Source organism: Cavia porcellus, unplaced genomic scaffold (assembly GCF_034190915.1).
Source record: "Cavia porcellus strain 051 isolate PalLab524CR breed Dunkin Hartley unplaced genomic scaffold, mCavPor4.1 scaffold_18, whole genome shotgun sequence".
In the NCBI taxonomy this organism is placed as follows: domain Eukaryota; kingdom Metazoa; phylum Chordata; class Mammalia; order Rodentia; family Caviidae; genus Cavia; species Cavia porcellus.
In genome coordinates this window covers 19,770,712-19,792,017 of record NW_026947501.1, presented here as the reverse complement: position 1 = coordinate 19,792,017, position 21,306 = coordinate 19,770,712, and the positions used below count along the sequence as shown (strand labels likewise).

At 40.4% G+C, this 21,306-nt stretch overlaps 1 protein-coding gene across 1 annotated transcript in view; it reads left to right on the top strand.

Annotated features, from left to right (window-relative positions):
- The first annotated feature begins 1,985 nt into the window (after nucleotides 1-1,985).
- The window catches only part of Rab1a (RAB1A, member RAS oncogene family), a 38,801-nt gene continuing 19,480 nt past the window's right edge, over nucleotides 1,986-21,306 (top strand). Inside the window, 2 exon segments of the mRNA XM_003467515.5 lie at nucleotides 1,986-2,229; nucleotides 17,357-17,429. Of these exon segments, the coding sequence (XP_003467563.2) occupies nucleotides 2,207-2,229; nucleotides 17,357-17,429 (96 nt within the window). The 5' untranslated portion in view covers nucleotides 1,986-2,206.

Here is a 21,306-nt window from a genome sequence, read left to right as displayed (position 1 = left end):
CTTAGGTCCTAATTGTGATCTTCCTGCCTCAGCGCCCCCCAAGTATGGAATTACAAGTGTGTATTACTGTATCTCCCTGGTAATTCTTTACTGGGATTTACAGGTGCATATCACTTAGCTGGTAATTCTTTAAGGAAAACTACGGCATATACTTGGAAGAAAAGACAGATTAAAAATTGTGTTTTTGGTTTCAAATGAGTTCTTTCCTGAGTTTTTATTCTGTGAAATCACAATAAACAGGATGGTTCGTGGGCTTTAGAGTTCAGATAAACAAACTTTTTTTTGGTTTTTTTTGAGACAGGTTTCACTATGCAGGTCACCTTGGAGCCCAGCCTGGCCTCGAACTTGCAATGATCCTCTTGCCTCAGTCTCCCAAGCTCTGGAATTACAGGTGTGTACCAGCATACCCATTTTAATAAACTTTTTTGATATCCATTTATTAATCTATTCAGGGACTTTCTTCTGGGGTGGTGAGCATGCTCACTTTAGAAGACATGACATAAAATGCTTGCTGAGCATGGTGGCGCCTGCCCACCTAGAAAACAGAGAGAGGCCCCACCCCAAAATAAAAGGGCTAGGGATTTGGTTTAGCGCTCAGTGAGAAAGCAGGTATCACAAAACAATACCAAACCAAACCAAACCAAGCCAAACACCTCTGCAAGTCTTTGATGAAGTTGTCTGCCAAGGCACATGGAGGAATTTGGGGGTTAAGGATAGAGATAACATCTGGGTAAAATAAGACCTCTTACCCCCTTTACCCCATTTAGCGTCATAGGAATTTTAAGTGATTTTACAGTCATTCTCGTGAGATGATTTTCTTGGTTCTTGGAAGAAGCTGGAAGACAAACTTTGGGCAACGTATTACACTATGCCCTTTGTAATTAAATAACCCAAGATAATGTGTTCCAGTTTAGTGGAGACTTAAATTCCTGAGCTGATTAGAGTTTAAAGTGTTAGTCCAGCAGTTTGTGAGCATTACATAGAGATGATTTGTATGTTTTAATCTTTTCTTCCTAATCTTGCAGGATAACTCAGAATTAAATAACAACTAATGAAATAAACAGTACAATTCAGTTTGAAGGCTAGCAGTAGACCAGAGAAGTCTGTCATTTTAGGCTGACTCTGGATGGCTTTCTATCCACAAAGCATGGAGTCACTGAAGGTTGTGGGGTATTTTCAATAAATCTAGCTGTGTGCAAATGGGCTGGGGCAGAGAAGAGCTAGAGGAGCAAGTGCATTTGGCAGCTACTGCAATGTAGGTGCTGGAACAGGAAGGCTAGGAAACGGACAAAAAACGGAAACAGGAGCGGCCTAACACTGTACAAAAATCCAATCGGGAGTGGCTGGGCTAGCGAAGTCTTGAAACAATGGCTCAGTGACCAGAGAGCCGGTCTTCGGCTCAGCTCAGGCTCCTGCACTTCCCTCCCGTCAGTCCAGCCGGGAGACGCAGGCCCTAGAGGGCTCAGGCTAACCGAGGCTGCACCGGCCAGGCTAGGACCCGCGCCCTTTCCTTTCCCACCCAATCCCCGGGGTCTGACCTCTCCCTCCTCTCCGCTCTGGCCCTGGCTCTGCTCCCCCACCCCCACGACAAGCCGCAGCCGGCCTCGCCCTCCGCCCCTGACCACCCCCCTTTCCTATGGGGCGCTGACTCGCCCGGCTGCCACGTCTCACTGATGACATCACCAGGGCAGCTCGGCCTCAGCCAATCCGATAGGGGGAGTCTGAGCGAAGTCCTCGCCAGCGAGTCAGAGGGGAGGGGAGCTGAGAGGGGCGGAGGCTGGGGGTGAGGGAGTGGAGAATGGGGCGGGCGACAAATTCAAAAGTGCGCACGCGCCAAAGGCGCGGGGCTTGGTGGGAAGCTGAGTGCAGGACGGCTTACCGCCCCGTGGGTCCTCAGCTTACACGTCGGGGCGCGTGACTCTCCTTCCCGGCGTGCCCCACGGCGTAGCCGCCCTCTGAGCTGTGGAAAAGACCTCGGTCTAGGGCTTCCCTATTTCCTGGTTCGCCGGCGGCCATCTTGGGTGGAAGCGATAGCTGAGTGGCGGCGGCTGCTGATTGTGTTCTAAGGGGAAGGAGTGGGGAAAGACGTCTGCTCTCCTGGACTAGCCTATCTCATTCCTTTCCTTCGACTGCCCGTGGCGCGGAGAGTCGGGGAGGCGGCTGCGGCAGCAAGGGCGGCGGTGGCGGCGGCGGCAGCTGCAGTGACATGTCCAGCATGAATCCCGAATAGTGAGTCCAGGAGAGCGCCGGGCTCAGGGTCTGTGGGCCGGCCGGCTGGGCGACGCTTGCGGGGGCGAGGCGGACGGGGCAGGGGCGAGCACGTAGGCCGGCGGGGCGAAGTGACGGGGCGGCGGCCGGGCCGGGCCCCATTGTCTGACGGCGGAGGGGCGGCCGGGCGGCCGGGCGGCCGGGGAGGGGTCTGGCGGCGGTGCCGGCCTGAAGCCGGGCTCCCGGGAGGGCGCGACCGCTGAGGGGCACTTGTTTGTGGGCGGAGGGACTCGCGGCCGAGCCGCCTGGAGGCGTCGTCGGCCCCTGCGCCCGCACTCTGCGGAGCTGTCAGGAACGTCAGGGCGGAAACCAGTTTTACTTGGAAATCCTGAGCGGCTCGGCCCGCGCCTTCCACCCTCCCCGCGGGTCCCCGGTAACATGGATCTGCTCGGGACTGCGTGGGGTTGAGGGCCACGAGTGGACGGCGAGGAGCGGCTTCAATGTTCAGTTTCCTACTGCAGAGTTCTTGAAGAACTCCCCGGTCCATTGCCTTCGAAAAACCTGGACGTGTGTGTGTGTGCAGAGAGGACAGCCTAGGTCATTTTGGCTTCTGTAGGTCGTCAGCAACCAAAACCAGCTAAAACCAAGAAATGTCTTCCAGATACTGCCAAATTAAAGGCAGAGTTTTCGGTCAGTTTCGGGGAGAAATGAAGGGGCCAGTAAAGATCAGTAGGGCTTGGATTACCTACTTGAATGCTAGCAGATAGCGAATGAGGCTCCATGACGTGTCATGAAAAGTTAATGCATTCCTTTTTCTTGCTTACTCAGGAAGTCGCCACAGCAGATGTGACACACCTGGGCGCCTTTCTTGGACCTGGTGTTCACTTTTCTTGGGGAGACTTTGGGCTCTCCTCAGTATCCCGAGAAAAGCACTACAATTTAAAAATCTATAAATGAGAATGTAGAGGAGACAAACGATGTTCTTTGGTGTGAGAAGTTTCTAAAAGAGAAGGGGAATTTTTAAAAAGCAAAAATCAGCGTTTGTCTTAAAGGTTAAATTTGTTTACTCCTTTGGTCAATTACTGCTAAACATTTTTCTCCAAAAGATCCGCCCCTCAGTTTAGCTGACTGGCATGTGTGTGTCACATGGCTCTTGCAAAATGCTTTCTGAGTTCAAGTTTTGTAATACTATGGTTTGTGCTGAAGTGTCCTGTGTTTTCATATTGAGCATTATTAAACAGTCCGATAATTTAATTAGAACCTAAAGTGCATTACTTAGGATTTTCTTAAAGGGCAAAGGTTAATACTAATGCCTACTTTAAATGTTAAGCTCACTCAGTATTTACACTCAACTGTCAATCAGTGTTCAGCAAACAATTATAGAATTGCTGATTTTTAGCTCTAAGAGTGAGTTTCCCTTTGTTTTTCTCACTCCTTTCTTTTACACTAAATGGAAGCCATGGTATTTTCTTAGAATTTTATATACTTTAAGCAGCTGGAGGGCCAGGGAACTAACTCTGCTGCACAAGTTGCTGCCTGGCAAGCACAGGGTCCTAAGTTCAATTCCTCGTTACCCCCCCCCCCCCAAAAAAAAAAAAAAGTTGAGAGTAGTATTCTTACAATTCTTATTTGTTGTGTGGGTGGCAGTTTTTTATTTCGTTATCAAATGCTCCAAGGGCACAGTGGATTTTGCGTAGTTGAATTTGAAGTTCCTAACTACAGTATTAGTTTTCCTTTAATAAAGAGCATGGCCTTACATTTTATGGATGTTTGTAAACCTCTACTTTTCAAAGAGTTTCCTTTGTTTGCAAAATGTATTTAGTACTATAAATAGATCTTAAATAATAATTACTTGAACATAAATTTGTTGAGTTCCACAGTGTCTAAATTTGGCCTTTTCTGAAATAGTTACTCTTCCTGTATAGTGGTGAGAGTCAAAAGTATGTAAACAAATTTGGAAAACTAAAAGAACCATTAATGTGGTATAAATCACTTTCATGTGAGACATTCTAGTAGTGCAAGGATTTAGAAAAATAATCCTTATACTAAAAAAAAAAACTTGCAATGAAATAGAGATAACAGATTTTGTTTGTTTTTTGAGACAGGGTCTTGCTGTGTAGTTCAGACCAACTTGAATTTAGTATGTAGTCCAGGCTGGTCTTGAGCTAGCAGCCTTCCAAGTGCTGGGACCACAGATATTAACTACTACGCCTGGCTTGATACAGTAGAGAGTAATTTTCAGATGTGCAGCATGAATCAGAGCAGTGAGAATTCACAGGAGGTGATGGGTTATAGTTGGCTGTTGTTAAATAAGACACCTGTAAGAGCATTATTAGTAACTAGATTTGGAGGAATAGTGGGGAGTGAGTGAGGAAGTCATTTCAAAAGAGGAAAGAGAAATGGCTAATGGATGGCAGAGACAGGTTTTTTTTTGGTACTGGGAATTGAACCTAGGGCCTTTACACTGACTGAACTGTATTTCCAGCCTTTTTAGGCTTCACTTTGAGCTACATTCCCAGCATTTGTTAAAATTTTGAGACAGGTTGCCCAGAGTGGGTACCAGTTTTGGATCCTTCTGCTTCAACCTCTCAGCATGCTAGGGTTTTACTTAGATGATAATAATAATTTCTTTTTGTCTTTTTGAGACACGGTCTTGTTATGCATTTCAGGCTGGCCTTGAGCTAACTTTGTAGCCCAGGCTGGTCTCAATCTCCCAATGACCCTCCTGCCTCAGCCTCATGAGTGCTGGGATCATAGGCAAGTTTATTGGTACATTTTAGGTATACATAGTGCTCACATTCATCATAGGGTATTTGTAACCTGTGCATGATATAACGTGATTCTTTTTTTTTTTTTTTCCCCATTCCCCTGTCCTCCCTTCAACTCCTTTTCCCCTCCTCCCTCCTTAGTTCCCCTTCCCATTTGAACATTTTTTCCTATTTCACAATATCATTCATTTTGGGTGGGCAGTAATTCAGAAGACCATGTCAAGTCATCTTTTCTTTTGAGGACTCTAGTTTAATGGCCTCAACAAAATCAAATCCAGATATTATTTTTATGTTTATTCTGATTTCAGATATGTCAATACCTGACCTACTTTATTGGTATTGTAGACTGTTCCCTAAAATAATCCAAGAGTTTGGGAAATCTTTGCAAAAGTGTTAGTGAAATTTTTTTTTTTAATCGGTACCGGGGATTGAACTTATGACCACCCGCTTTCAAGGCAGGTGCTTATGCTGCTGAGCTAAATCTCCAGCCCCTAGTGGAAAAAAAAATTAAAAAGTGCATTATACCCCAACACTTGGGAGGCTGAGGCAGCGGGATTCCTGTGAGTTTGAGGCCAGCCTGGGCCACAGGGTGAGTTCAGGGCCATCCTGAATGGCATAGTGAAACTGTTTCAAAAAAGATAAAAAAGAAAAAAAATAAAAGTGAATTATGATATGTTTGAGAGTTTCAATACAGTATTATGGGATATATGTAGATAATAAAATGTTTATTATAGTGAAGAAGATTGACATCTATTGTCTTAGTTATCTTTTTTTTTGTTGGTACCAGGGATTGAACTTATGACTGTGCACTTGCAAGGTAGGCACTTAGGCTGCTGAGCTAAATCCCCAGCCCTAATACCTTTTTTTGACAAGAGTAGCTACATATATTTTTTGAGACAGGGTATTGCTGTGTATTTTAGGATGGCCTTGAACTCACTGGGTAGTTCAGACTGTTCTCGGAACTCATGGCAGTTCTCCTGGCTGAGTCTCCCTGAGTGCTTGGGATTATATGCATAGACCACCTCACCCCATAAATAAAAATTTTTAAGGCTAGATGAAGTGATTAGTATTAAGATAGATCACAAGGACATGCAGCTTTAGTAATCTGAATTCAGTTTCTCCTAGTCTTTTTTGGGGGAGGGGTGTGTGTGTGTTACTGGGAATTGAAACTAGGGCCTTTGTTCTGGGCTGCATTTCAAAAGTCTCTCTTTTATTTTTGCCTTTTTTTTTTTTTTTTTTGGTACCGAAGATTGAACTCAACCTTGCACTTGTCACACAGTTGCTTACGCTGCTGAGCGAAATCCCTGGCTCTCTCCTTTTTTATTTTGAAGACAGGGTCTTGCTATGTAGTTCAGGCTGGCTTTGAAGCTATGTAGCCTAAAGCTTACCTGGAACTCACAGCAATCCTCCTGCCTCAGAGTCCCCAGTGCTGGGATTAGAGACATGTTACCAGTACCTCCTGTTTAAAGGTTGAAATTTAATCTGTCCCTTTGACCTCTATCTATGTTCTTATGCTAATTTGGGAGAAATGACAGCCCAAGGTTATCTTTAAGGTGAAGTTAAAGGTATTAACTGACTAGTTTGAGTTTCAACTACAAACAAAAAATAATTGCAAATTTAATCTTAATGTAAAAGTAGATGAAATTGGGTAAAATTTTCCTTATTTTAAGAGTTCTAATGAAGGATTTTGATTTTTAATTGAGTTGGTAGAGCTGGCAGTGATTATCTCAGCGCACCAGTTAAATACTTAACATTATTTTAATACCAGAAAAAAATTGTTCATAATCCATTTGCTTGTAGTAATTTTCCTTACTGTTACAGTAATTTTGGCTATTTACAGAATGTCTTAAAAATAAGGTTGCATACCTATGCTTAATATACTAGTGCACTATTAATACAGCAATAATCTCCTTCGATCCATTGTAGTTTTTTTGTTTTGATCTTGTTTTATTTTGTAGCTCTAGGGATTGAGCCTAAGTTCTTCATTGAGCATTCCCCAGCCCTGTTTAGTTTTTATTTTGAGACCAGATCTTGCTAAGTCAGTGAGGTACCCAGTCTGGACCAGAATTTTAAAGAGGAAAAATAACTTGCATTCTCATGATTCAGAAAATGATTTTTTTTTCAAAATTACCAAACTATTTTATTGCATTTATGATTTCTAGGTTAGCTGTAGTTGACATAGATTTGATAGAATAAAATGTATACAATCCATGTGAAACAAAAGTAGAAATGAACTTTTATAAATAAGACTACGAGGGCCAGGGATTTTGCTCAGTGTTATAAGCGCCTGCCTGGCAGGTTGAGGTCGTGAGTTCAATCCCTGGTACCAAAAAATAAATTAATAAATAAGTCCTTCTGAATAGAATTATTTTATTTTTTCTGTATCTTGGGCACTAAGCACAGTGCTTGGAAAACAGGCCCTCTGTGGTATAAATATTGAAAGAAACTTTGGAATATATATTCTGAATGGAGGTAGTTTGAACTTTACAAAAACACAAAAGTCAGGAAGTTATTTTCTTCTTTGCTTCTTCAGGGAATATGGAAATGTCTGAAAATTAAGATTCTTCTTTGTGTGTCATGTAGAACTATATTCACTGTAGACTTGGGATGGTTAATTTGTATTTTAAAATGGTAAATGGTAACTGTTTTACTCTACTAATTTTTTTTTTTGGACCGAAAATCAAACTCAGGACTTTACATTTACCAGGCAGGCATTTGTGCCATTGAGGTATATCTCCCACCCACTCTACTAATGTCAAAATAAGCTTTACCTTTGTAGATACTTTCCCACTTAAAGTTCTTTAACTTACCAAGTATTAACCCAGTCTCTGTCAACATTATTAAAATAACTAAGTGAGTCTGGATTCTATATGGAGTTTAATAGTAGATATGCATGTTATTGTAAAAATGTATGTGTGGTATACACACGTGTAGACAGTAAAGCTACATAAACTGTCAAAAGCTTTAAGCCAGGGGTACTCACATGTACACAAAACTCTCCAAAGAAGAAGTTCCTACATATAAAAGATAACTTCAAAAATCCTAAGCATGGAAAAGTTATATAGCTCTCTATAGTGTAAAGTATGTAGAAATACTACCTTTTCATGACAGAATCTTTTCTTCTAATGAGTTACACCAAGAAAAAAACAGTTTGTCAGCAGTTCAGAAGGTTATGCATATGTAAGGCTCTTTAACTCAATTTCAGTTCTATCACTGTTTCTTACATTAATCATTAGGACATACCCATAGACATACTTTTTTTTTTTGGTCTTTTTCTTTTTTTTCAGTACCGGGGATCGAACTCATGACCACACACTTGCAAGGCAAGGTGCTTATGCCACTGAGCTAAATCCCCAGCCCCATAGACTTACATTTTTAAATGTGTGAAATAGCTAACCAAGTAAAATAAGGTAGACTGTACACTGCTGGGGTTTCCAGGAAATCTAAAAGGTTACACACATAGAGAACACCCTTGAAGAAATGAGGAACTGCTCAGAAAACAGGCTCTTTCCTTTTAGGCTCTGTTTCTGTTCAAACCAGAGCATCTAGTATGTCCTGTCCAAATAATGAAAACCAGACAGTAAGCTACCTTGAGCATGTTGTAGATGATATATAGCTTGATGACAGGTTGCCCCCTTATCAGGTGGTACATCATGGAGTAGTCAACATAGTGCATTGTGAAATAGCAGATTACTAAGATGATACCCTTCAAAATGTCACACTTAGCTAGACCAAAGCAGAAATCTGTCCCTTAAGCCATAACAAGACAGTGTGAGGAGCCTGAATAGTGTCAGGAAAATTCTTAAAAGGAGGCAAAGTGAACACATGCAGAAATGTGTCCAGATACAGAAAGATTAAAAAGAAAAAAAAAAAAGCTTTCCCAGTTCTCTCAGTATTCACATGTAAATGTGCATTCTTTCTCTTTCTGCACTGAAGAACCTCAACAGTAAAAGCTGTACTCGGCTGCAGATGTCACTCCCACCACCACCAGTTGCTCTTATAGAAGCTCAGGGTCTCTGTGAGGCACTAGGCCACTATCGTAGTCCCACTGTGCTACCCAGAATGTGATTTTTAAATGTGAATGATTGTGTGGATCATTTAAGTTTCAGTAGCTGCATAGTCTCCACAAAGTACATCTGAAGAGTATGTTATATGAATGAGATGGTCTTGTAGTTTTTTTTGGATTGTATATTGTGTGTGTGTGTTTGAGACAGTCTTGCTGTATACTAGTGTTCAGGCTGACCTTGAACTCACTATGTGACCCAGGTTGGCTTTGGAAATCCTGCCTCAGCCTCCTGAGTGCTAGCAGTATAGTAGTCAGCCACCATGCCTGATTTTTGTAGGCTCATTTAAAGGTAAGTTAAATTTTGCATGTTGAAACTTCCTCTTTTCATTATAGTTAAATAGACACATTGACAGTTTCTGACATTTTCATTTATTTAGGTGGTGGATCGAGGCCAAGGTTTGAACATTCTACTACTAAACTACCACCCTAATCTCAATTTTTTTTTTTTTTAAAGCTGGTTTTGTTAAAAGCTGGGCATGATGGTACACAGCTGTAATCCCAGCATTCTGGGAAAAGGTAGGAGGATCATAAATTGGAGCCTATACTGGGCAGTTTAGTTTGGCCAAGACCTTAGTACCAGGGAAAAAAAGTCAGTGATCAAAGAGCTTCAAAAATCAAGTGTTTGGGGCTGGGGTTTTAGCTCTGCAAGCACACAGCCTTGAGTTCAATCCCCGGTACAAAAAACAAACTAAACTAAAAATGAAGTGTTCACTTTGCAATTCTAGGTTTTAAAGAGCACTTTTCTTTTTAAGTAATTTCTTGGATAATTTGGTCTTTTTTCCCCCATTGTAGAAACAATAATTTACCTATGTGCTAACATCTTGTGTTCATATCCTTTATTTGTAGTCAGTTATGTATATGTTTTCTGTCTCTGGTAGTTTGATTTTATGTGTTGATTTTACTATTCATAATTATAGTAGTTAAGTATTACTGTTTTAGTGGTGGGGATGGAACCCAGGGCCTTGCATGTGCTAGGGCAAGTGCTCTGCTATTGAGCTATAGTTCTGCGCCTTAAAATTGATAGTAATGCTTGCCAGCTGGGTGTGGTGGCACAGTATTGTAATCTCAGCATTTGGGAGGCTGAGGCAGGAGGATGGCTGTGAGTTCAAGGCTCTGTCTCAAAATGAAAAATCAAAAAAAGAATAGCTTCCTTTCACTAATGGTATCTATTCTTACCTCTTTTCTTATATAGGAAGATGCTCTGAGTAAAATAAAATGCTTAATATTGTGAGTTTTTAAAAAAACATTTGCTAAAATATCAACTTTGAATGTCTTTAATAAAGAAAAACCAAAATTGGGTGTATGATGCCAGTGCCTGAGGTATTTTAGATTTGTATGTTAGCAGCATCAGCTCTTTTTTTTTTGTCTTTTTTGTTTTTATCGGTACCAGAGATCGAACTCACAACCGCACACTTGCAAGGCAGTGGCTTATGCCGCTGAGCTAAATCCCCAGCCCTAGCATCAGTTCTTTACCATTCTTTGTCTGAACTTTGGCCTTTAGTAAGAGATTTGGGCAGATTGCCTAGATTTATTCCCTTTTCCTATAGTGGGTGTGGCTGAGATTGCGGCTTTAATGTCTGGAATAGAATTTAGGGAAAAAAACCTAGGTCTTTAGTCACCCTTTATAAGTGTTTCAAATTATAAAAAGACAGTGGTAGAATATTTAGGAAAGGGGGGAAAAAAGTCCCAAGACTGAGGAGCCAGAGAAGTGTTGGCTGACTTAACATAGGAGAAACAGGTTGCAGAGGAAGTAAATAGCTTTTCTTAGTACTTTTGTTTCCAGTTGGTTCATTTGGCCAGCATTGGCTCAGTGGGCCAGTACATCCTGTTTTATTAAATCCAAGATTCCAGTTAAGTGTACTGTGTTCTGTTTAATTCTGACAAGTAAGTAGTATTACATGTGCATGTGTTTGCTTGCTCAAAAAGGGACATGTTTTACTAATAGCTACTGTTTTAACAAGTGCTTACTATTCTGTGTGCCATTCACTTCACTTAGTGGTTTTTCATAGGGCATTTTATGCAGTCTTCACCTAAATTAATGAGCTTTAAGAATCAAACAAAAAATTTTTTTTCTTGAAGTACTGGAGAGTTAAATCTGGGGCCTTTACACTGAGTTACTTCCTAGCTGCTGTCTCCCCCTTTAAAATTTTGAGGCAAAATCTTGATAAATTACCCAGGCTGAGTTCAAATTCTTGATCCTCCTTCCTCAGCCTCCAAGTGCTGGGTTTACAGGCATGCACCACCATGCCCAACCCTGAGTGAATTGTATATAATTTTGAGAACAATGGTGGATTTCTCTGACTCTTACTTTTTTGTTCAACAGTGGTACTTAGGTAGATCTGTTCTTTGTCCTTTCTATTTTCTTTATACATGATTGCCAGTTTCTTGATTTAGAGCAGTTATTTTTAACCATTAATAGTCATATGCCCTGGGGACATTAAAAAATTACACATACACACTTTATGGTGTTAGGGATGAAAACTAGCACCTTCATACTTGCTTGGAAGTGCTATTGAACTACATCTCCAACTGTCATTTGAGTTTAAAATGTGGGTCTTGTTAAATTTTATTTTGGTGACCTACTCTTTACTCTTCTCAAAAAATCATTCACTCCCAATTTTTTTTCCCCAGAAATAAGTGTTGAACCTTGTGTTAAATTGAACCTGGTGTTTAAATTTTTAGAGGGAGGGGTCGGGGATTTAGCTCAGTGGTGTAAGTGCCTGCCTGGTGAGCCCAAGGTTGTGATCCCTTTTACAAAAAAAAAAAAAAAAAAAAAAAAAAAATTTAAGAAGGAGAGAATACCTTGTCTGTGCTGGATAAACACTTCACCATTGAGCTATATCTCCACTTTTAATTTTTCTTTTGGTGCTGGGGATTGAACTCATGACCTTGCTTTTACCAAGCAGGCACTTACGCCGCTGAGCTAAACCCCCAGCCCCGCTTAAATTTTTTATATTTTAGTTTTTTGTGACAGGGTCTTACGGTGTAGTGTGTAGTTCAGGCTGGCCTTGCACTCCCTGTATATCTCAGGTTGACCACCAACCACATCATGATCCTCTTGCCTCAGCCTCCCAAACGCTGGGATTATTGGCATGTACCATTCCATCCTGCTTTTATTGCTCTTTCTACCCCAGTTTTTCTCCTTGTGTTCTTGACCTGTCTCATCTGCTGCTTTCTCAAATAACCCCATATTTTAGAGTTGATAAAAGCACTGCTGATCTGACACAACACAGTAGAGACAAAAGGTGAGCCTTGCCTTGGGGAGCAGTTGTGAATTGGGGTCTTTGCCCTGTGGTGAATGAGCCTGGACTCAAGTCACACTGCCCACTGGGCTTTTAAGGCCTGGTGCTGGCAAGGACTCCTTGAATCTGGCCTTTATCTCTGTTTGTGTACAGTTGCTGAAAGAAGTCCAGGACTCTAGGCCACCCATACCTGGCAGATTGTAATTGCCATAGTCCTTTCCAGCCCTGAGTTAGTCACTTTCCCAGCACTGGGACCAGATAAAAGAGGCTCACTTTCAGAGGATTCAGTTGCTGGGATTACAGGCCTGTGCCAGCATATCTGGCTCCTTTTTTACATTTCTATTTTGAGACAGGGTCCTCACCAAGTTTCCCAGGCTGGCCTTGAATTTATGATCCTTTTACTTTCTGAGTAGTTAAGATTACAAGTGTGTCCCACCCTGCCTGGTCAGGTTCTTGCTTGCTTGCTTTGTGTGTTGGTTTTTTTGTTTTGTTTTGTTTTGTTTTGTTTTTTCGAGGCAGGGTCTCATTAGTCCAGACTGGCTTTGAACCTGCTTATGTAGACCAGGCTGACCTTGAACTCATGATGATCCCTCCTGCCTCTGCCTCCTGAATGCTGGGATTACAGGTGTGTGCTTCTTGCCCAGCATAGATTTTTTTCCAACACAATTTTAAAAAATGATTAAAACATTACGTAGATATACATACACACATATGGCTTAATTGATCTTGAAAGAAAGATTGTTAAAATAGTCCTTTAATATCAGAGTATACTGAGCCGGGAACAGTGGTGCAGGCCTGCAATCCCTGCACTCAGGAAGCTGAGGCAAGAGGATTGTGGCAAGTTTGAGACTAGCCTGGGTTACAAAGTGACCTCAAGGCCAGCCTGAACTGCATAGCCAGATCCTGTTCCAAAATACCCCCCCTCCCCAAAAAAAAAAATCAGTATGCTATCAGTTAGGCTTTTTTTCTTTTATTTGGGTTTTTTTTTTTTTTTTTGTCTTTTTCCTTTATCAGTACCAGGGATCGAACTCATGACTGCCTGCTTGTAAGGCAGGTGCTTATGCCACTGAGCTAAATCTCCAGCCCCCTGGTGTGTTTTGTTTTAAAATGTAAACACCGAGTTAAGCTCTATGACACACTTCTCTAAACCTAGTTGGGACAACTGAGATAGAAATGCCAGTTTAAGGCTGGCCTGGGTAGTTTAGCAAGAGCCAGTCTCGAAAATAAAAAGGACTGGCTGGTCATGGTGTCACACACCTGTAATCTAGCACTTTGGAGGCTGAGTCAGGAGCATCACAGTGGGTTCAAGACCAGCCTGAGTTTACAGTGGAATATTGCTCAGGGGGAAAAAAAAAGCCTGTGCTGCATGATGAATTTAAGGCCAGTCTGATACACAGTGAGACCTTGTATTAAAAAATAAAAACGACAAAAATCTTATGTTTCCCATAATGTATATACAAGAGATAATAGGAAAAATCAGTGGATTACCACATTAATAATAGTTACAGGAGAACTAGTGAATGCTACAGTTAGTAGGTAAAACTTAAAAACAAGGTATTTATGGGAAACCCAATATGTATTATGGGAAACATATAAAGAGGATTTGTATGCATATTGGGAATGTATATATATATGTGTATGTTATGGGAAACCTACAAGGAAGATTTTGTTTTTGTTTTTTGAGGTTGGGGATGTGTTGTCACAGTCGGATATAGTTCAATGGTAGTTTTCTCGGGTATAGAAAGTATGAAGTGTCACTGAAAATCAGAAATAAAAAAGTAGTTCTGGATTGCAAATGAGGAGTGTGAAGTATACTAGGATAACTTAGGATAGTAGTGATTACTTTTTCCTCTTTTTGGTGGTGGTAGATTTGACCAAGGTCCTTTGTACCTAACTACATTCCCAACCCTTTATTTTATTTTGAGACAGAGTTATGCTGACTTGGTCAAGCTGGGTTTGAATTTGTCATCTTCCTGCCTCAGCCTCTCGAGTGCTGAGTTTACACACCTGAACCACCATGTCTGGCTTCCCTCCCCCCCATTTTGAGATAGTCATGCAAATCAGTAAGTTGCCAAGCTGGTGTCACCCTACCCCCAGAGTCTTGCTATGTAGTTCAGTGTGACTGTGAACTCCCTATGTACTCCAGGCTGGACTAGAACTTGCTGCAGTCCTCCTTCCTTAGCCTCCTGAGTGCTGGGATTACAGGTGTGCACCACTGTGCCAGGCCCAGCTATGCTTGAATTTGAGTTTTTTCTGCCTAACCTCCCATGTGCCACCATGCCTGGCTACTAAGAGTTTTTACCTACTAAAATTAAAAGTTTGCTTAAATGTAAATAATGCTAATTGTAATCTAAATTTAAATTATGAGAGACATGTTTTACATTTCACACTTAAGTAGCATTTTTTAAAGCAGTAACAAAGTTAGTTTGAAAAAGTAAAAGTAGATTGTGGCAGAAACTGGCTCTGCAGAGGCAGCTTGGGCAGAGTGAAGGAGGAAAAAGCCAAGATAAAAGCACACTCTGGGGGACGCAGGGTGGACTGTCTTGTGGAAGGAAAGGATAGGTAGGTAACATTGTTTGAAACTAAACCACAGGGCTGGGTGTGGTGGTGCCTGCCTGTGATCCCAGCACTCAGAAGGCAGAGGCAAGAGAATTGCAGGAAGTTCAAGGCCTGTCTGGCCCACATAGTGAATTCAAAGGCTAACTTGAACTACGCAGTGTGATCCTGTCTCCAAAAATGAAAAACAAAACGAAACAAAACAAACCCCCAAAGCTAAACCACAAAGAAGGAAAATGAAAATCATATATACTTTCTAAGCTAAAATTGGAGATAATATACACTCTGTCAACTGGACAATTTAGGAACCTTGTCTGAAAAAAAAAAAAGCTGGATAGTGTAAAAGCCTTGGGTTTAATCCCTAGTACCTCAAAGAAAGATCCTTTTTAAGAGAACGAGAGGCTGCAATATTTAATCTTTTTTTTTTTTTTTAAACAGCAGTGGCAAAGTTTGAGAACGCAGTAGTGAAGAATGGGAGAGAATCTGGCTCTGCACAGGAATCTTGGGCTGAGTAAACAGAAAAACAGAATAGGAGCAGAGATAAAAGTACATGCTGTGTCTGGGAGACAAGCATGGGCTATTTTGGAAAGCTATGATAGCCCACTGTGTTGATCTTTCGTAGTGGTTGCACTCAGACTATGGGGTATTGATGGTGAATCTTTCGGAGACTGAGTGCCTTCTGTAACCCTAAACCCTCTTATTTATCACAAAGTGCCTCCACTACAATTAAACCTGAATACTGAGGTTTTAGTGTAGAAAAAACAACTCATATTCATGGCTTGTGTGCTGAGAGAGGAGGGTTGTGTGTGCTTGTTGTGGCATGTGTGTCATAGGTTTGTCACCACTGCTGTAGTTTGCCTGCTTTTACTTGGCTCAGACTTGCTTTGCAGAGCCTGTTTGTTTTCCTGCCTTTTTTTCAAAATAAAACTTTGCTACCATAAAAAAAAAAAAAAAAAGTGAATTATTTGAGTGTGATGGCGTAGTTCTTATAAACACAGTCTTTGGGTGGCTGAGGCAGGAGGGTGATGAGTTCGAGGCTACGAGTTCAAAGCCAGCCTGAGCTACGTAGTAAGACCTGCTCTCAAAATAACAAAGGCAAGCAAGCAAACAAAAGTCTTATAACATGTAAATTCAGATTTTTTTTTCTTGATCCTTTGAAATTGCTTAAAAGAACATGGAAATTGATGTAGGAGGGATTCCTCTGGAGATTATGGCAGTCTTTTGTGTTCGTTTCTATCAAGGAAATCTCTGGGTATTTTTGTTTTTATTTTTTTACAATGCTGGGGATCAAACTGCTTTGAGCATGCCAGGGGTCTACCACTGAGCTGTGTCACTAGTCCTAGAGTTGTTTTTTTGAGGTAGGTATATATATAAGTAGAGTCTAGATTTCAGTGTTTCTGAAGGATACTTCATTATTTTTTTCTATTGCTAACTTTATTGGTACAGTTTGGGTACTGATCACATCATCATAGGGAGTTTGTACCTGTACCTGCTGTATCTTATTTTTTTTTTTTTTCCCAGTCCCTTCCCCTCCTGAAGGGTACTTAATACAAGCTTGGAATGCAGTGAAATTCTATGCTTGTATAGATAGCTTATGATTTCATCATGTTTCTTTTTTTTATTTCATCATATTTCTAGTGTGATTTATTTGTAATAGGCTTTCAGAAGTTGTGACATCACTCCCTTCACTTCTGTACTTGGATTGAACCCAAGTTATATCCACTGAGTGACATCCTCAGCCCTTTTTTCTTTTTTTGAGGAAGGAGCTTTGTAAGTTTCCCAGACTGTCTGTCAAACTGCAAGCCACCTGCCTTAGCCACCTCATTAACTGGCATTGCATGTATGCACCATGTTGTTTTTTTGAGGGGAAAATTCAGTTGGATGCTAGGAAAGCCTCATAAAAGTCCCTTCATTAGAAGATTACTATGAATGATTTAGCTGGCCATGGTGGCACCTACCTATAATCCTAGCACTTGGGAGGCAGAGGCAGGAGGATTGCTGGGTGTTTGAGGGCAACTTGGGCTCTGTCATGGAGCTACATAGTGAAACTGTGTCTCAAAAACAAAAAACAAAAACACAAACTTTTTTTTTTTTGTCTTGGACTTTGAAGGAGAGACTGAGTTCATTGATTGGAACAATGGAAAGTTTATTTTTATAGATTAGTGGGACTTTGCTTTTTAACATGTTTTGGGGTCACTAAGAGTGTGTATCACTTCATTTTTATTTGGAAAATGATCTTAAAGATCATGATTTTTTTTCTTGGTACTAGGAATCAAACTCAGAACCTTGTACTTGCCAGGCATGTGCTTGTGCCACTGAGCTATATCCCTGGCCCCATTGGCTGTCTTTGAATTCTGTCAAGTTCAGAGGGACCCTGTTGATTTGGCTTGGTAGGCAATGTGTGGGCTTTTCAGGATTTGTAGTCTTCGCTGTTATTCTTAGTGATATATTTGCTGTATAACTTAGCATGTACTATACATCTTATTAATGTGATTTTTTTTGTTTTTTTCTTGCAGTGATTATTTATTCAAGTTACTTCTGATTGGCGACTCTGGGGTTGGAAAATCTTGCCTCCTTCTTAGGTTTGCAGTAAGTTGAAATTAAAATGCTTTTATAGTTAATGCTTTAGTTAGTGATATGATTAATGCCCTATTGCTATGTGTTTTCTAGGTAGACATAACATTAATTCTATTTGGAATATAAATATATGATACACATCCCAAAGTCTCCAAATATATATTGCCAATGGTATCTTGGACTATTAAATGTATGTATGGGTGTTTGAACCAGTGTCTTGCTATGCAGTTCAGGCTAGTCTTGAACTCACTGTAGCACCCAGGCTGGCCTCATGGTAATTCTCCTGCCTCAGCCTCCTGGGTGCTGGGTTAAGAGGTGTAGGTGTACACCTAACTGGATTGTTAAATGTTGCTCTCAAATAGACATTCTCCTGGGTGTGTTGGTGTTTGCCTGTTATCCTGTAGTGAGTTTAAGGCCAGCTGGAACCTACATAACCAAAAAACCAAAGGAAGATGGGGATACAGCTTAGTGGCATATTGTGCCTACCTGGCAAGCACAAGGTCCTGAGTTCAACTCCCAGTACCACCCCCCCAAGGAAAAAATATATCATACTCTTTGAGTATTAGAGTATCTAATATTATAATGGTTTATTCTGGTTAGAGGCAATAAGGTAAGGGGTAATAGTTGGCCTTTATTTTGCATGATGCTTTGAAAATGTAATGCTGTTTATATAACTTCAAAAACATTTCAGCATTTGAAACAAAAAAATAAATAGAATGTTACAAATTGTGTTCTTGAACTTCATTGATGCAGTGGCTCTTTGCTGAGAATGAATAGAGTTCTACAGTTTGTGTAAACAATTTAAATTACCTAGTATGGTGGCACACACATGTAATTTCAGCACTTAGGAGGCTGAGGCAAGAGGATTGCTGTGAGTTTGAGGCCAGCCTGTACTACAAAGTGAGGTCCTGTCTCAAAAACCATCCCATCTCCACCTCCCCCCCAGAAAAATCCCACAAGTTTAAATCTGCTGCTCTTTACATTTCAATGCTTATGACAGTGGAATATAATGAAATGTGTTCTCTTCAAATTCTTGTTCCCTGAATTTTCTAGATAACATGAATTTCACGCAAAAATTCAGAAAATTTTAATCTTTGACATAAATGGGTTAACTGAAAAAGAAAATTTCCTGTTTTTTTTCCTTTGTTTTTGGTATTGGGAAACTCAGAACTTTATGCTTGCCAAGCATGCACTTATGCCACTTAGCTATATCCCTAGCCAAAAAAGAAAATTTTAATTAGTTCTCGTGCCACAATACAGAAGTCTTCAGAGTAGTTTTTAGTAAAGAGAGAAGGTGGTGGTGCTTGACACAGACTTTTTAGACAGTGGCATAGTGCTGTGTATGTTGAAACTGATAAATAACTTTTGGCATGATAGAATCCAGTTTCCTTCATAGTCTTTATTATTACCTGCCTTTAAATTTAGTATGTTTTCCCTTTGGTCTAGATTATAGATTTTCAGAGAATGGACCAAAGACTCCTGGGAGTTGCCAAGATTCAGCAAGTCTTTTAGATCAAAGTGTAATATCATCATCGTTGTTGTTGTTGTAATAATATATTGGTGTTTAAACGTCAATACTGTAGAGAGTTCAGGGCCTCCCCAAGCTGTGCATTTGCTGTCACTTACACCTTAGTCCAAAAAAAAAAAATCTTTAATTAAGAGTAATACTAAGATAAGACATCTGCCCTTTTCACTATTATTTCCTCTGATGGTTCAAAAGCAATGCTGCTATTGCCTTGGTATCTGTCAAAGCAGCATTAGATTCTCCTGCCTCAGCCACAGTATACTCATAGTTGTTACATTTGGCACTTAGGCACTCATGTGGACCAAAAAAGTTGTAGGCGCACATATGTGTAGTTCTAGCATTCTGGGTGTCTTGAAGCAGGAAGGTCACAAGGTTGAGCCCAGCCTGTATAATTTAGCTATTTAGCAAGACTGTGCCTCAGAGGGACTGGGGATGTAGCTCATTGTAGAAGCTGGGGTTTAAGCCTCATTACTGCAAAGAAACTGACAAACAGTGACTAGTTCTGTTTTGTTGATATTGGGGATCAAACTCACAATCTAGCACTTGCAAGGCCAGTGGTTATGCCTCTGAGTTAAAATCTCTGGCACAGTGAATATTATTAATAAAAAGACTTGATTCTTGAGTATTTAAAAATGTTTTGTGGGAAGAAATGGGTTCCGGGTATGTTTTTATTTTTTTTTCTTATGTAATATCTTTTCTTTGTTTCTTGTTTTATTTTTTTTTTTGGTTATTTTTAAGAAGGGTAATTTTACTTTTTTGGGGTTTTTAAAATTTTTTTTTATTTAAAGAAAGACAAAACGGAAAACAGGTAGAAATAGTACATACTTTCAAAGAAAAAAATAAACAGTAATAAATCACTTGTTGATGTTTACATATTGTCCTCTTATGAATAATTGTTCAAGATACAAAAGTGGAACATATAAATGGAAATTCAAACAGGGAGACTGCAAACAATTCTGTATAACTATCTAATAAAAACTTGGTAATATGGCTATCCTATACACTTAAACATGTACACACATTTATCCATATCTTCATATATGTTGAGATTAAATAAACTAAAGCAGACTAAAATCGCTCGGAACAATTGCTGGATTTCACATCATGACACTCCGGAATCAGCACTGAGTACTATAGTGCCTTTTTTTCCTTTCTAGGCATTTGTTCATTTCATCATGTATCATAAGATCAGTTCTCATAACTGTTTATAGGTTTTACGCAACATGAGGCTTAATGTGTATTTCTATCCTTTCTATATTAGAGGGAGAAACAGAACAAAGCAGGACAGAACAAAACATATTCTTTCTTTTTTTTGTCTTTTTTGAGGCGGGGTCTCGCTATGCAGTTCAGGCTGGCCTTGTGCTCACTTTGTAGCCCAGGCTGGTCTTGAACTCACAACGATCTTCCCACCTCAGCCTCCCGAGTGCTAGGATTACAGGCATGAGCCACCAGGCAATGACTACCTGTTTTTGTAGTTCTACACTATCTACAAAGTTTTATTTCTATTAATACTGTTTATGTACTGATATATTCAATTATACTTTACATTGGGCGTGCAACCTGCTATTTACCTAAGTGTTTCCAAACTTTCTCACTCCTGTACTTGATCTCTAGTTGTATTTCTTTACTTATTAAAGCCTGTCTTTCTAGTCTATCCATAAATACTGGTCCAGTTGCTCCTATTTAGTCTCTGGTTCCCTATCACATACAGTTCTGTTTTCTCATACTTGATTTTGGTCCATATACCCTTCTTCAGGTTAATTATATTTCCTATAAAGAACATCTCAGTGGATCCTACCACTTGATCCACTCTGCCTGCAATTCTCTTTTTTTCCCTTAATTTAGTGTATCTAGGCCATCTATATTAGAAATTATATTCAATCATCTCTGCCTCACTTCTGTTGTGCTCTTTTTCCATCATTAGTTGTCATCTTCATTTTGTTTTTTGCTCCATTTATTGGGGCCTCTCTGTCACTGTTCCTGAAATCCTGGTGCTTTTCTGTCTCTAGAATGTTATGTTGTATTCTCTGTAGGGTTGGATTGGTGGTTGCGAATTCACCCAATTCCTCTTTATCTTGGAAGCATCTTGTTTCTCCATTTATTTCTAGGGACAGTTGTGCGGGATGTATCAATCTTGGCTGGAGGTTATTTTCTTTCAGGACTTGGAATACTTCACTCCACTGATTTGATGGTTTATGCCGAGAAGTCTGCCGTAATTCTGATGGCCTTTCCCTTGTGGGTAATCTGTTTCTTGTCTCTGACAGCTTTTAATATTCTGTTCTTATATTGGATTTCTGGGATCTTGATTATTATATGCTGGGTGTAGTTATGTTTTGGTTGTAGGTGACTGGAGTTCTGTATGCC